Consider the following 15,794-nt stretch of genomic DNA (forward strand, 5'->3'; position numbering starts at 1 on the left):
ACTTTAAGTACTGGCACAAAACAGACACATACAATCAATGGAACCGAATGGAGAGATCATAAATAAACCCACACACCTATGTTCATTTAATCTATGACAAAATAGACCAGAATATAAATTGGAGAAAAGATAGTCTCTTCAATAAGTGTTGCTGGAAAAACTGAACTAGGTGTAAAACAATGAAATTAGAACATTTTCTCACAACATATTAAAAAATAAGCTGAAATGGATTAAAGACGTAAATGTCTTTACCTCTCCCACGAAATTCCTGGGAGAAAACATGGGCAGAACATGTTTGACATAAATTATAGCAATATTTTTGTCTCTTAAACCAAAAGAAAAAGCAGAAATAAGTGAATGGAACCTAATTAACTTTAAAAGCTTTTGCACAGCAAGGGAAACATGGACAAAACAAGAAAACAGCCTACAGAATGGAAGAAAATATGACTGAAAAGGGTTAATATCCAAAACATAACCATACATCTCAATATCAAAAAACAACCTAATCAAAAAATAGGTAGAAGATCTGAGTCCTCAGGTTTCCAAAGAAGACATACAGTTGGCTAACAGGAACAGGAAAAGATGTTCAGCCTTGCTAATTATTAGAGAAATGCAAACAATAAAAAGAGCTATCATTGTACATCTGTCAGAAGGGCTATCAACAAAGTCTAGAAATAACAAATGTTTGAGATGATGTGAAGAAAAAGGAACCCTTGTACATTGCTCGTGGCAATGCAAATTGGTGCAGCCACTATGAAAAATAGTATAGAAGTTTCTAAAAAAAAAAAACTAAAAAGAGAACTACCATATCATTCAGAAATTCCACTCCTGGTTATACATTTGGAAGAAATGAAAACACTTATGTGAAAATATACATGCACCTTAGTGTTCATAGCAGGACAATTTACAAGAGCCATGATTTGGAGTATCCCAAGTGCCCAAACAGCAGATAGATGAATGGCTTAAGAAGATTAATAATATTATTAATATAAATAATAATGTAATGGAATATTATTCAGCCATAAGAAGAATGGAATTCTGCCACTTGCAACAGCTGGGTGGATCCAGACAATATTATGCTTGTGAAATAAGAAAGAGAAATGCAAATATTGTGTGATATCACTTATAATTGTAATCTAAAGACTAATACACACAAATGTATATGTAAAACAGAGACAGACTCACAGGTACAGAAAACAAACTAGTAAGTACCAAAGTGGTGAGGGAAGAGGTGAGGGAAAAACTAAGGGTAGGGGATTGAGAGTTTCCAACTTCTGTGTATAAATAGATAAGCCACAAAGAAATATTGTATAGCATAGGAAATTGTAGCCATTGTCTTATAATAACGTTTAACAGAATGTAATCTGTAAAATTACTGGGTCACTATGCTGGACACCAGAAACTCGTGCAACATTGTGAAATTCAACTGCATTTCAATACAAAAACACCTTAAAACAGAATATGTGCTACAAAACTAGCAAATAGGTTACTAATGGGGAACTTTAGATGCATTATTTTAGGAGCAAGAATCCAAGGTTACTTACTGTCTCTGCTGTCCTTGAACATGGAACTGAAAGCCTTGAGCAGTGCACTAAGGAAAGGAAAAGAGAGAAGGCATGCAAGGTTGGAAGGGAATAAACATGATTATGCACACAGAGAAGTTGAAAGAATGAAAATGAAGTTTATTAGAACAACAGAAGCACAAAGTTTCAGAAGGCAAGATACACAACAAAGAAAGATAGTATTTCTCATAGTATTACACCAGTGATTATCATTTAATACATATAATTTAAGTTAAGTAGGATAAGACAGGGCAAGGGCTAATAGAGCTTTGCCAGGAGAATAGACTGGTTATAGCAAACACCCTCTTTCAACAACATAAGAGATGACTCTACAAATGGACATTACCCGATGGCCAATACTGAAATCAGATTGATTATATTCTTTTCAGCCAGAGATGGAGAAAAAACAAGACTGGGAGCTAACTGTGGTTCAGATCATGAACTCCTTATTGCAAAATTCAGACTTGAAGAAAGTAGTGAAAACCAGTAGACCATTTGGATCTAACCTAAATCAAATCTGTTACAATTATACAGTGGAAGTGACAAATAGATTCAAGGGATTAGATCTGATAGACAGAGTGCCTGAAGAACTATGGATGGAGTTTCATGACATGGTACAGGAGGCAGTGATCAAGACCATCCCCAAGAAAAAGAAATGCAAAAAGTCAAAATTTTTGTCTGAGGAGGCCTTACAAATAGCTGAGAAAAGAAGAGAAGCTAAAGGCAAAGGAGAAAAGGAAAGATACCCATTCGAACGCAGAGTTCCAAAGAATAGCAAGGAGAGATAAGAAAGTCTACCTCACGTGTACACCCGTGGCAGATTCATGTTGATGTATGGCAAAACCAATACAATATTGTAAAGTAAAAAATAAAATAAAATGCAGTTGAATAATTTATTAAAAAAAAAAGTCTACCGCAGTGATCAATGCAAAGAAATAGAGGAAAACAATACAATGGGAAAGACTAGACATCTCTTTAAGAAAATTAAAGAAACCAAGGGAACATTTCATGCAAAGACGGGCTCAATAAAGGACAGAAATGGTATGGAACTAACAGGGGCAGAAGATATTAAGAAGAGGTGGCAAGAATACACAGAACTCTACAAAAAAGATCTTCATGACCCAGATAATCACGATGTGATCACTCACCCAGAGCCAGACATCCTGGAATGCAAAGTCAAGTGGGCCTTAGGGAGCATCACTACAAACAAAGCTAGTGGAGATGATGGAATTCCAATTGAGTTATTTTGAATCCTAAAAGATGATGCTGTGAAAGTGCTGCACTCAATTTGCCAGTAAATTTGGAAAACTCAGCAGTGGCCACAGGACTGAAAAGGTCAGTTTTCATTCCAATCTTAAAGAAAGGCAATGCCAAAGAATGTTCAAACCACCACACAATTGCACTCATCTCACACACTAGAAAAATAATGCTCAAAATTCTCCAAGTCAGGCTTCAACAGTACGTGAACCGTGAACTTCCAGATGTTCAAGTTGGATTTAGAAAAGGCAGAGGAATCAGAAATCAAATTGTCAACATCCGTTGGATCATTAAAAAAGCAAGAGAATACCAGAAAAAATATCTACTTCTGCTTTATTTACTATACCAAAGCCTTTGACCATGTAGATGACAACAAACTGTGGAAAATTCTTAAAGAGATGGGAATAACAGAACACCTTACCTGCCTTCTGAGAAACCTGTATGCAAGTCAAGAAGCAACAATTAGAACTGGATATGGAACAACAGACTGGTTCCAAATTGGGAAAGGATTATGTCAAGGCTGTGTATTGTCACCCTGCTTATTTAACTTATATGCAGAGTACATCATATGAAATGCCAGGCTGGATGAGGCACAAGCTGGAATCAAGATTGCTGGGAGAAATATCAATAACCTCAGGTATGCAGATGACCCCACCTTTATGGCAGAAAGTGAAGAGGAACTAAAGAGCCTCTTGATGAAAGTGAAAGAGGAGAGTGAAATAGTTGGCTTAAAGCTCAACATTCAGAAAACGAAGATCATGGCATCTGGTCCATCACTTCATGACAAATAGATGGGGAAACAATGGAAACAGTGAGAGACTTTATTTTCTTGGGCTCAAAAATCACTGCAGATGGTGATTGCAGCCATGAAGTTAAAAGATGCTTGCTCCTTAGAGGAAAAGCTGTGAGAAACCTAGACAGCATATTAAAAAGTAGAGACATTATTTTGTCAAAGGTTCATTTAGTCAAAACTATGGTTTTTCCAGTAGTCATGTATGGATGTGAGAATTGGACTATAAAGAAAGCTGAGTGCCAAAGAATTGATATTTTTGAACTGTGGTGTTGGAGAAGACTCTTGAACGTCCCTTGGACTGCAAGGAGATCAAACCAGTCAATCCAGAGGAAATCAGTCCTGAATATTCATTGGAAAGACTGATGTTGAAGCTCAAACTCCAATACTTTGGCCACCTGATGCGAAGAACTGACTCTTTGGAAAGACCCTGATGCTGGGCAAGATTGAAGGCAGGAAGAGAAGGAGATGACAGAGGATGAGATGGTTGAATGATATCACTGACTTGATGGGCATGAGTTTGAGCAAGCTTCAGGATTTGGTGATGGACAGGGAAGCCTGGCTGCAGTCCATGGGGCTGCAAAGAGTTGGAAAGACTGAATGACTGAACTGAACTGAGCATAAGACTGGCAGCAGTGACACAGACTATAAAGAAAAGCCCTAAACATCTTGTTCTCAGGATCCTTGAAACAAAAATTATTGTGCTTGCAAAAGGTCTTTTCTTTGGGTGAGTTATCACTACTGATCTTCACCATTTTAGGAATTGAATCTGAGAATGATTTAAAATATTTAGTATTTGCACATTTAAAAGAACAATAATAAACCCATTACATTTTAATATAGCAACACTTTTAGGAAAGCAGCTGCGTTTTTCAAAAACTAGTGAGAATAGTGGTCTGGTTTCAGATTTTCTCAAATATGTTTGATTTCTGGCCGACTGCAAGACAACTAGATTCTGGTGTTTGATGCTTAACTTAATCTGTGGCAATGAAGCATATGACAAAAATACATCCTGACCTGAGCTGGGAAAATAAGGATCTGATGACCCTCTAGAAATGGTCCCTGGAACCCCATGGGTCCTTATATGACATTTTGAAAAGCTCTTATACAAAATATCTAGGATTTAACCAAAGACATGCAATACCTCCTGAGACAAATATTTTACTCTATAACAAACATGTAGAGGATGACTGGAATACATGTAAAATCGTACATACTCTTGAATGGGATGACCTAATATGGTAATAATATCTCTTCTTCCCTAAATTATCCTGTCAGCACAATTGCATTAACTACTCCATGAATGGATAATAAATTTAATAATTATACTAACTTCTTCTAAAAATAAAGTCAGAGTGAAACTATACATCATATAAATTGAAGCAAACAGGAGAAATATTGTATGTCTTCTCAGATATTGTGACACATTATAGAGTCACAGTCATTTTTAACAGTGTGAACCAAGAATAGAAAAAGACACTGGTACATTGAATGGATAACTCAGAAAATACCCCATCATTATAAAAAAATCTAATATTTGATAAATATGGCATTGTTTACTAGTTTCTGGTGGGAAGACTGATTCTTTTATGAAGCAAAATTCATCTGAATTTCTACCCAAGACCACATACAAGGTGGAATCCAGATGGATTCAAGACATATATATGCAATATAAACCATAGAGTTAATGGGAGGGAGTGTATGAGAACTACTTTGTTGATCAAGCTGTGAGTGGAGAAGGACTTCCTAAACAAAACTTCTAAAGCACAAACCTAAAGGTGACATGAAAGCATCAGCATTTTGAATTTTGGTTCCACAAAAGATATCCTGAATAAAGTTAAGAAGCAGATGGAAAATTGGTACAAGATCATCTGCACTGTCTAAAACAGGTAACACTCTCAAGAAGAATAAAGAAGAAGTAGGTACTTTGACATAGGTATGAGCAAAAGATATGAAAAGAGAAATCACAGGAGTTACTCAGGCAAATGAAAAGATGCTCGAAGAAGGGACTGGGGGGAATGAATGAAAGCAATGGAATTTCACTGTGTACATATTCACATGTACATATTCAATTTCCCAAATTGGAAAATGCCATGGTGATTGGGCAATGGGAAGAGGGAAATCCTCCTGCACTGCTGGTTGGAATGTAGAATGGTGAAAATTAAAATATAACATACTCTGTACACCAGCAAATTCATACCATATCATAACAAATTTGTTAAAATGCATAGAAGTTACAACACAAAGAGAGACTTCTAAGGTAAACTATGAACTTCAGTTAATAATAATTGATCGAAAATGGTTCATCAGTTGGGACAGGAGTGCCAGACTATTACATTTGCTCAGTATGTAACAGCATCCCAGGCATCAAGACACCAGGTATCTGTAGCATCCCTCCATTCCAAGATCATGACAACCAAGCTATCTCTGAACATGTCCAATGTCAACTGTAGGACAGAACCACCCCAGGTTAAGAACTGCTGACCTAGAAGCAGCAAAGCGAACCTAGGCTGGGTGAGAACCAACGATTCAGAATGGGTAAACAGAGAAGAGCCCCAGCAGCCTCTTGGGAATGAAAGCCTCTCTTTTGGACCTTCTCCCCAGCACTGACTCTATCCCTAGGCTGGCCAGAGCTACCCACAACTGTCTGATTCTACTTTCCTACCCTCTCCCTTCTGATTGCCCTCAGCCTGGCCTGCCTCTTCCATGAAGCAGCCAGCAGGGAAGGGTTGATGATGCTCTCCTGTCTGATGCTCTCAGTGGTGCCCACAAGCAGGGGTGGAGTCACACCTCGGGCTCCTGGAAGTGATCCTGTGTCCTTTATCCCTGCTGTAGGTTTCCAGCAGGCTGCTCTCCAGGAAGCCAACCTAGAAGCTTTGTCCTCAGGGTCTGGGGAGTCGGAGAGGGACTTCAAGGGGCCTTTGGGAGCTTGTAGCATCTACTTCTTCCTCTCATTATCCACATAGACAAAGGTCATGAGTCTCTCCTCTCCCAGAGAGGCATGAGCCCCTGCTGAGGGCTGAGGAGCTCCAAATCTTGGGGGAAGACAGGGCTGGAGACAGATGTCCTCAGTCCACTGGGGTCAAGGTAGGGTCAGAGGGAAGACAGAAGCTGGAGGAGCCAAGAGTGAGATTGTAGGACTGTGTCTTCAGGAGAGGACAGCTGGTTGGCTTTTCAGAATAAAAAGCTCATTTGGAGCTGGGTCTTGGAGAGTCATTTGCCTTGTGTAACATACGTCTTCTGGCCAAATTGGCCAAAAGTTACCTCTTATCCCAATCAAATTCTACCCTATTCCCATAGTCCTGGTAGTTCAAAACAGAGAGTGTGATATCCACATAGGTCTCCCAATGATGTCATAAAACATAACTATATGGCAGAAAGCAAAGAAGAACTAAAGAATCTCTTGATGAAAGTGAAAGAGGAGAGTGAAAAAGTTGACTTAAAACTCAACATTCAGAAAACTAAGATCATGGCATCCAGTCCCATCACTTCATGGCAAATAGATGGGGAAACAATAGAAACAGTGAGAGACTTTACTTTCTTGGGCTCCAAAATCACTGCAAACGGTGACTGCAGCCATGAGACTAAAAGACGCTTGCTTCTTGGAAGGAAAGCTATGATCAGCCTAGACAGCAAATTAAAAAGCAGAGACATTACTTTACCAGCAAAGGTCCATTTAGTCAAAGCTATGGTTTTTCCAGTAGTCATGTATGGATGTGAGAGTTGGACTATAAAGAAAGGTGAGTGCTGAGGAATTGATGCTTTTCAACTGTAGTGTTGGAGAAGACTCCTGAGTGTCTCTTGGGCAGCAAGGAGATCCAACCAGTCTATCCTAAAGGAAATCAGTCCTGAATATCCATTGGAAGGACTGATGCTGAAGTTGAAACTCCAATACTTTGGCTACCTGATGCAAAGAACTGACTCACTAGAAAAGACCCTGATGATGCGCAAGATTGAAGGCAAGAGGAGAAGGGGACGACAGAGGATGAGATGGTTGGATGGCATCATTGACTCAATGAGTTTGAGTAAACTCTGAGAGTTTGTGATGGACAGGGAAGCCTGGCGTGCTGCAGCCCATGGGGTCACAAAGAATCAGACACGACTGAGGGACTAAAGTAACTGACTGACTGATTTGGTCTTTTGGTGTTGTCTTTGGTTCCTGACCCTCTGATTAGAGTGTCTTTTGTACACCAATGACATGACTGGTGGCTCTGGGTTTATCCTTTTATAAAAGGTTTATCTTTTATAAAAGATTTTCCGCCTCAACCCAAATATTTGGCCTTATCTTTGAGTTAACAATTGACATCCCACATCAGGTTCCCTTTCTTGGTCCTCAGTGATATATATTCCCAAACACCAGTGAGGGACTCAGATAGACATAAAGTGCCTCATGATTCCCTCCATTCACATTTGTGTGACTTCCACCAATATTTCCCATCTGCATACTGAAGGTACCCATCTTTGGCCTCTGACCTCTCAATATAATCTTGAGACAGCATTCTATCTTTTAACACACTTCTCAAAGAGGTGCAAGTATAATACAGTAGTAAAAATTGATGTTTTACTGAAAATTATGTGTGGGAAAGGAATATCCCCTGGAGAAGAAAATGGTAACCTGCTCCAGTATTCTTGCCTGGAGAATCCCATGGGCAGAGGATAGAGGAGCCCGGCAGGCTACAATCCATGGGGTCACAAGAGTTGGACATAATTTAGCAACTGAACCAACACACGTGTGGGAAAAATAGAGATTTCTATAAAATGTTGGATAAAAACACCTTTAATATGTCCATGTTCTTAGCTAAGCACCCATCCCTCTTCCTTTTCTCTCCCCTCTGTCTCTCCCTTGCTCCCTCCAGCCTCTTTCCTTTCTTCCCTTTCTTCATATGCAGATTGCTCTATTAGCAACCTTCTTCTGTTCCTCTCATCTTGCCCAGATTTTGCCCCATATGCTTCAATCACGGAGAAGGCAATGGCAACCCACTCCAGTACTCTTGCCTGGAAAATTCTATGGACAGAGGGGCCTGGTGGGCTGCAGTCCATGGGGTCGTGAAGAGTTGGACACGACTGAGTGACTTCACTTTCACTTTTCACTTTCATGCATTGGAGAAGGAAACGGCAATCCACTCCAGTGTTCTTGCCTGGAGAATCCCAGGGACGGGGGAGCCTGGTGGGCTGCCGTCTCTGGGGTCGCACAGAGTCAGACACGACTGAAGCGACTTAGCAGCAGCAGCAGCAGCAGCAGCATGCTTTAATCAATTGAATGATCAGATCTAATGAGCTAAATACTACTCGCCTGCTTTGTCTCTCCCTCTCTCTTTGTCTCTCCCTCACTCTCACTCTCACAGTTGCTCTCTACTTGGAATTTCTTCCATAGTTCACTCAGTTCAGCTCAACAGAAAGACTTCTTTTTCTGTCTATAACTCCAAAACCAAGTGAGAAACTGTAAACAGTAAGCCATGTTCTCTGACAATTACTTTATTTTCCATTGTACATGTGTAATAATTAACATATGTCAATAATAATAAAGCACTAGGCACAGTACTTTATGCATAATTATAAGGACTCAATTCTGATGGCATTTATGACTATCTTTAGGTTATTATGTTTACTACTATCTTTGAAGACGGGGGAATAAAATCTCCTTGCTGTCTATTCAAGAAGAATCACATATGTCAGGGTCCTCACTCATTCTTCTGGGGGTCCCCACCTGCCTATAGAAAGATAAGATATTCTTAGGCATAGATAATGGGATGAAGTTCCTCTCACTGCAAATAAGCTAAAGATTATGATGATAGAACTTATGGAAGAGAGGGAAATATCAGAGAAGAACAAACAGTATGCATGAAACTGAATTGGAGTATGGATACTCTACAGACCTGAATCATTGCAAGAGTTCTATGGAGACAGACATTATTAAGCCCAAGCCTTCTGTCACACTTCCATAACACTTAACTAGCCATCAGGAACTTAAGGGACAGAAGGTTCTGCGGAAGCTTCTCTGTATGGCGTTCTTCAGCTCCTTATTCCTGAGACTGAAAATGATGGGGCTAAGAAAGGGGGTGAAGACCGTATATGTGGTGGCCATGAGAGTGTTACTGTCCATGGAATGGGCGCCTTTGGGCTTGAGGTAGATGATGGAGGCAAAACCGTAGTGCACGACCACTATGGTGAGGTGGGAGACACAGGTGGAGAAGGTCTTGTGCCGGCCCTCAGTGGAGGGGATCCTCAGGATGGCAGCCACAATGAAGACATAGGAGAGGAAAATGAGGAATAAGCACCCCATCAGGGCTGTGACACAAAGCAGAATCACAGCCATGGAGACAGTGGCTGTCTCCTTTCCACAAGCCAACTTCAAGAGGGCAAACACGTGACAGAGAAAATGGTGAATCACATTAGACCCACAGAAGGTGAGGTGAAAAATTATCAATGTCAACATCATCCCCATGACTGAGCCACCAGCCCAGCACCAGGACACAAGACGGGCACAGTCACGGGTGCTCATGAGCACATTGTAGCGCAGGGGGTGGCAGATGGCCACGTAGCGGTCGTAGCCCATGATCATGAGCAGGAAGGAGTGGGTGAAGCCAAACGTGAAGGAGAAGAACATCTGGCTGGCACAGGCCACAAAGGTGATGGAGCGGTGGGTGGAGAGCATGTCCACCAACATTCGAGGGGTGACTGCAACAGTGAACAGGATTTCGGAGATGGAGAGGGCACACAGGAAGAGGTACATGGGGGTGTGGAGGCTGTGCTCCCTCCAGATGGTGCCCATGATGAGCAGGTTCCCCAGCAGCGTGAACAGGTACATCAGCAGGTACAGCAGGAAGAAAGTGGGCAGGAGCTGCTGAGGGAAGTTGGAGAAGCCGATGAGGATGAATTCAGACACCGTGCTGTAGTTCTGTCCAGACGAGGATGCTGCATCTGGGGAGATTAGAAGCAAGATGAAGGCCCAGTGGTTACAACAGAGGCTCTTCCATAGATTAATGGAGAATTGAAGAGTTCTATACTATATAACTTCCTGAGCTTCCCTGGTGGCTCAGATGGTAAAGAATCTAGCTGCAATGTGGAAGACCCAGTTTCCATCCCTGGTTGGGGAGATCCCCTGTAGAAGGGAATGGCAACCCACTCTAGTATTCTTGAATGCAGAATTCCACGGACAGGGGAGCCTGGCTACAGTCCATGGAGTCACGAAGGGTCGAACAGGACTGAGCCACTAACACTTTCACTTCATATTATGTAACTGTTTTTTAAACTTTTCTGGGTCTCAAAATCTTCATCAGTAAGATGGAGTAAATCATAGTAATTCCTGCCATTCATCTTTATGATAACTATAAAGCAAGACACAGATAAAGCAGACACAGACAATCAAGGTCATAGTCTCTTCAATATTGTGCCTATTCTAGAACACATATATTTGGATATTGAGGCTCTAAAAATTTTTTGAGAGACTTTGGCCTTTATTGAGTAGCCCTTTTATATTTATTTTAATTCTGTTTGATTGGTACTCACTTCAGCATCTTATTTTGAATTATGTATTACTTTCCTAAAGAAGCATAAGCAAAGGTTTGAAAAAAAGGAATAGGCTGCAACTAAAGAAAGATCCCACATGGCACAACTAAGACCTGGTGCAGTCAATACAATAAATAAATACTTTAAAAAAGAAAATAAAATGATGGACAAACGTATCCCAGCCAAATAAGCACCAAAGGAAAGCTGAAGCAGTAATCCTGGAAGCAGAAAAAATGAGAATTTAAGGAAAGACTAATTATAACATCTGTTACCCTATTCCATTGAAAGGAGCCAAGTTACCTAGAGAAATGATCTGTGCATGGATGGCAAGCCTAGGACACTGCTGCCACCATGAAATGGAACTTCCACTGAGCAACGTGCTTATGTTCAATGATGCCAGAACAGTATGGATGGTCCTCAAAAAACTAAAAATAGAACTACCATATGATCTGGAAATTCCAATCCTGGGTGTGTAACTGGAGAAAACGAAAACACTAATTCAAAAAGTACATTCACCCCAATGATCACAGCAGCAGTATTTACAATAGCCAAGATATGGGAGCAACCTAACTGCCCATCAGCAGAAGAACAGATAAAGAAGATGTGGTATATAAATACAATGGATTATAATTCAGCCAATAAAATAATGAAAACTGTCATTTGCAGAAACCATGAACAGACCTAAAGAATATTTTTCTTAGTGAAATATATCAGATGGAGAAAGACAAACACTGTAAGATATCACTTATACGTGGGATCTAAAAAACAATACAAACAGACTCACAGATAAAGAAAAGAAGCTAGTGGTTACCAAAAGGGAAAGGGAAGGGGAGAGGAAGAAAACTAGGGGACTGGGATTAACATATACAAACTACTATACAATATAGATACAAGTTACTATATACAAAGATATATTGTATAATACAGGGAATTATAGTCATTATGTTGTAATAACTTAGAAACTTTGAATGGAATATAATCTGTAAAAATACTGAATTACTAAACTGTAAACCTGAAACTAATATAATGTTGTAAATTAACAAAACCTCAATAAGAAATAAAATGTTACAAAACATGCACACATCAAGGGAAAAAGAAGAATATTTTATGAAGTGCAGAAGAAAATTTTAGAGACCTGAATATCATTTAACATATGACAACGTACACTACAGTATTAGTAATAAATAAATGATGTCAGGGAAATAGATATAAAATACAAAGAGGTAAATCAATTTTGGATAGTTGGATAAAATAAGTTGGAAATTTTAAGAGTTCAGAAGTGCAATTTGGGAATTATAATGCAATTAATACATACAGACATAGGCTCCTGAATATACTTATGCCTCTCACCAGAAATTAAACATTTTCTTTCAAGAACATAGAGGACTTTAACGAAATTTGTTTGAAGGCCAAAAGAAACCTCCATCAACTTCAAAGTATAAATATTATATAGATTACAATGCATTATATTTGGAAATCAATGGAGAAGAAATAGCTTTTAAAATTCCATAAGCCAGGAAGCTCAATACAGTATTAAATATGCTTTTGTTTCAGTAGTAAATCATGAAATAAAGAAATATTTATAATTAAATAATTTAAACATCAAATATAAATATTTTAAGCTAAAATAGTATGAGGGAATGAGGGAAATTTACAGATCTACATATAATTATCAAGAAACTATCCAGAAAAAATTATGCTTCTGACAGCCAATATCAGGTGAATGAAAAAAGACTAATAAGATAGAAACAAAGAAAAGATGCCAATAAGAAAACTAAAATTAAAATTGGGAAATAACTTTAAAAATTATGGATATTTAAAAATTAATAAAAATAGAAATTATAAGTTAAGAAATTTAAAACAATACATGAAATTAACATATTCTCAGAAATATAAAATTCCAAACTGGTGCAAGAAAAAACAGACTCTGGATATTCAAAAAAGATATAAAGAAAAGGAAGTGGTTAAAGAACTTCTCTTTCTATAATCATCAGCCCCGCTTGGCTTACAAGTGAGAGCTTATAAATTTTTAAAGAGCAGTTGATGAAAACCTTATACATGTTCTTCAAGTTAACACAATGGAGTATTACTCAGCCATTAAAAAGAAAACATTTGAATTAGTTCTAATGAGATGGATGAAACTGGAGCCTATTATACAGAGTGAAGTAAGCTAGAAGGAAAAACACCAATACAGTATAATAACACATATATATGGAATTTAGAAAGATGGTAACAATAACCCTGTGTACAAGACAGCAAAAGAGACACTGATGTATAGAACAGTCTCATGGACTCTATGGGAGAGGGAGAGGGTGGGAAGATTTGGGAGAATGGCATTGAAACATGTAAAATATCATGTATGAAACGAGATGCCAGTCCAGGTTCGATGCACGATGCTGGATGCTTGGGGCTGGTGCACTGGGACGACCCAGAGGGAGGGTATGGGGAGGGAGGAGGGAGGAGGGTTCAGGATGGGGAACACATGTATACCTGTGGTGGATTCATTTTGATATTTGGCAAAATTAATACAATTATGTAAAGTTTAAAAAATAAAAAATAAATAAAATTTTAAAAAAATGGGAAAAATAAAGTGTTCAATTCATTTCATCATTCAGGTTAATGCAAGCTTTATACTATTAATAAAACCAGGTGAGAATGTTTATAAGACAAGGCAAATTATGGACCCACTTCACCTATCCATGCAAGTGTAAAAATCCATTATAAGTCAAATAGAATGTGGTAGTAAATATAGTGAATTGTGATCAAGTGGTGTTGGTTTATCCCATGAATGACAAGATGGTACAGTGTCAGATAACCTATCATGTGATTCATTACATACATAAGCTGAAAATATTCATATCATTATTTAGATTAAGGAAGGAATATGTTTCTAAAATTCAACTCATTTAAAATTGTAGAAATTTTGATACAATTGTCATATAACATTGTATTAGTTTGAGGTTACAACGTAGCAGTTTGATATAACTGTACCTGCTTATGACTTTTAAAAAACATTTTTTGCAACATGAAGTCAAAGGGGACTTTCTTAACTAGATAAGTATAAAACTAGCAAACAGTATACCAGCTGGGGACATTGACATGCATTATTTTAGGACCAGGAACAAGCCAAGGTTACTCACTGTCTCTGCTGGTCTTTAACATGGAACTTAAAGTCATGAGCGGTGCTACAAGGAAAGAAAAAGAAAAAATATATATAAGGATAGCAAGTGAAGAGACATGACCATCTATCCAGAAATGATAAAAGAATCAAGACGAAATATTTAAGAACAATATGAGAGGGCAATGATGCAGAGAAAAAGATCGATTTCCAAAAATCACACTTTTTCTCCCACTGTTACTCCAGTAATAATCATTCAAAGCATAGAATTTAGGTGAAAGTAAGAAAACGCTTCCAATAAGGCACTTAACTATAAAGAAATAGCTCTCAAGCATTCCTGTCTTCAATCCCTTTGTGTTCAAAAATTATTGAGGCCCCTTAAAGGATTTTTGTTTGGGTGGGTATAATAACTATCACTTTTACCATATTAAAAATTAACAACTGAGAATATTTAAAAAATTGAGCTAGTGTGGGAAGGGAGGTGGGAGGGGGTTCAGAATGGTGGAACACATGGCAGATTCACATTGATGCATGGCAAAAACCACCACAATACCATACTGTAAAGTAATTATCCTCCAATTAAGATAAATTAATTTTTCAAAGTATGTTTATAATAATAATAATAATAATAAAACCATTTCACGTTCATATTAGTAACAACATATTTATTATATGAGAGTGATTATATTTTCTTTTTTCTTTTTTTTTTTGACATTAGAAACCTTTTATTGAGACAAGGCCAACAGAGGGCTGGACATATTACAGGGTCAAGGAAGACTGAGGAAACTAATCTGATTTCTTTTTCTTCTGTGGAAGAGTGGGCAGACCAAATAATGAACAGAAGCCACTCTGAGATTACTATTTATACTTAAGGCAATTTAAAAAATGAGATCTCAGCCAAAAAGCCTATACCCAGCATAAAAAAAAAAATTACATCTTTTGGATGGATGGACTAAAAAGGCTAAATTGTCTACTCAAAATCTGTACAGCAGGAACCTGTTTTCAGCAGGTAAGCCTATTTACAAGTAAGATCCTCTTACTCTTGTAACATTGTCCTGTTTTAAGAAAATACATAATACCCATCCTCTGCAGAGTTAGTCCGTAAGGCCTCTGTGACTCCACAGAAGTATAAAACTGTCTCTACTACAGAACTATTTATACAGCAGTGTAAATACATATAAACACACTTGCCCCTTGCCCCATCCTACAAACAGGTTATAAATATCTTGAATGAGAAGTTATGGCTCATTCATTTTTATATCTTCAGTGACAATTAATAGGCAGTCTCTCTCACTCTTTCTTTATACATGTGTATATAATTATTTTCTTGCATGAATACTAAATGAAAATGATTTTATACCATGACTGTTTACATTTCAAACATTCCCACCATTATGCATCTCTAAAATAAGAACACCCAAAGTTACCAAGTTTACTGTGGTTTCCACAAAACATTTAGTGAGAACAATGGCCTTGTTTTACATTTTTACAGATATGCCTGATATCTGCCTTGATAGGAGACAACTTGATGCTCATGTCTGCTTCTTTATTCAGATTG

The 15,794-nt window shown here is 38.2% G+C and overlaps 1 protein-coding gene across 1 annotated transcript; it reads right to left on the reverse strand.

Moving 5' to 3' along the window:
- Positions 1–9,568: 9,568 nt before the first annotated feature.
- Positions 9,569–14,346, reverse strand: LOC147368204 (olfactory receptor 10H3-like). Its single transcript, XM_086413423.1, has 2 exons — positions 14,259–14,346; positions 9,569–10,530 (listed from the first exon to the last, which is right to left on the reverse strand). The coding sequence occupies exons 1-2, from the start codon at positions 14,293–14,295 to the stop codon at positions 9,569–9,571; spliced, it is 999 nt and encodes a 332-aa protein (XP_086269549.1). The 5' UTR covers positions 14,296–14,346.
- Positions 14,347–15,794: the final 1,448 nt, after the last annotated feature.

Source organism: Bos grunniens, chromosome 7 (genome assembly GCF_055505025.1).
Source record: "Bos grunniens cultivar Pamir isolate PY7600 chromosome 7, Bosgru_T2T1.0, whole genome shotgun sequence".
NCBI classification, from domain to species: Eukaryota; Metazoa; Chordata; class Mammalia; order Artiodactyla; family Bovidae; genus Bos; species Bos grunniens.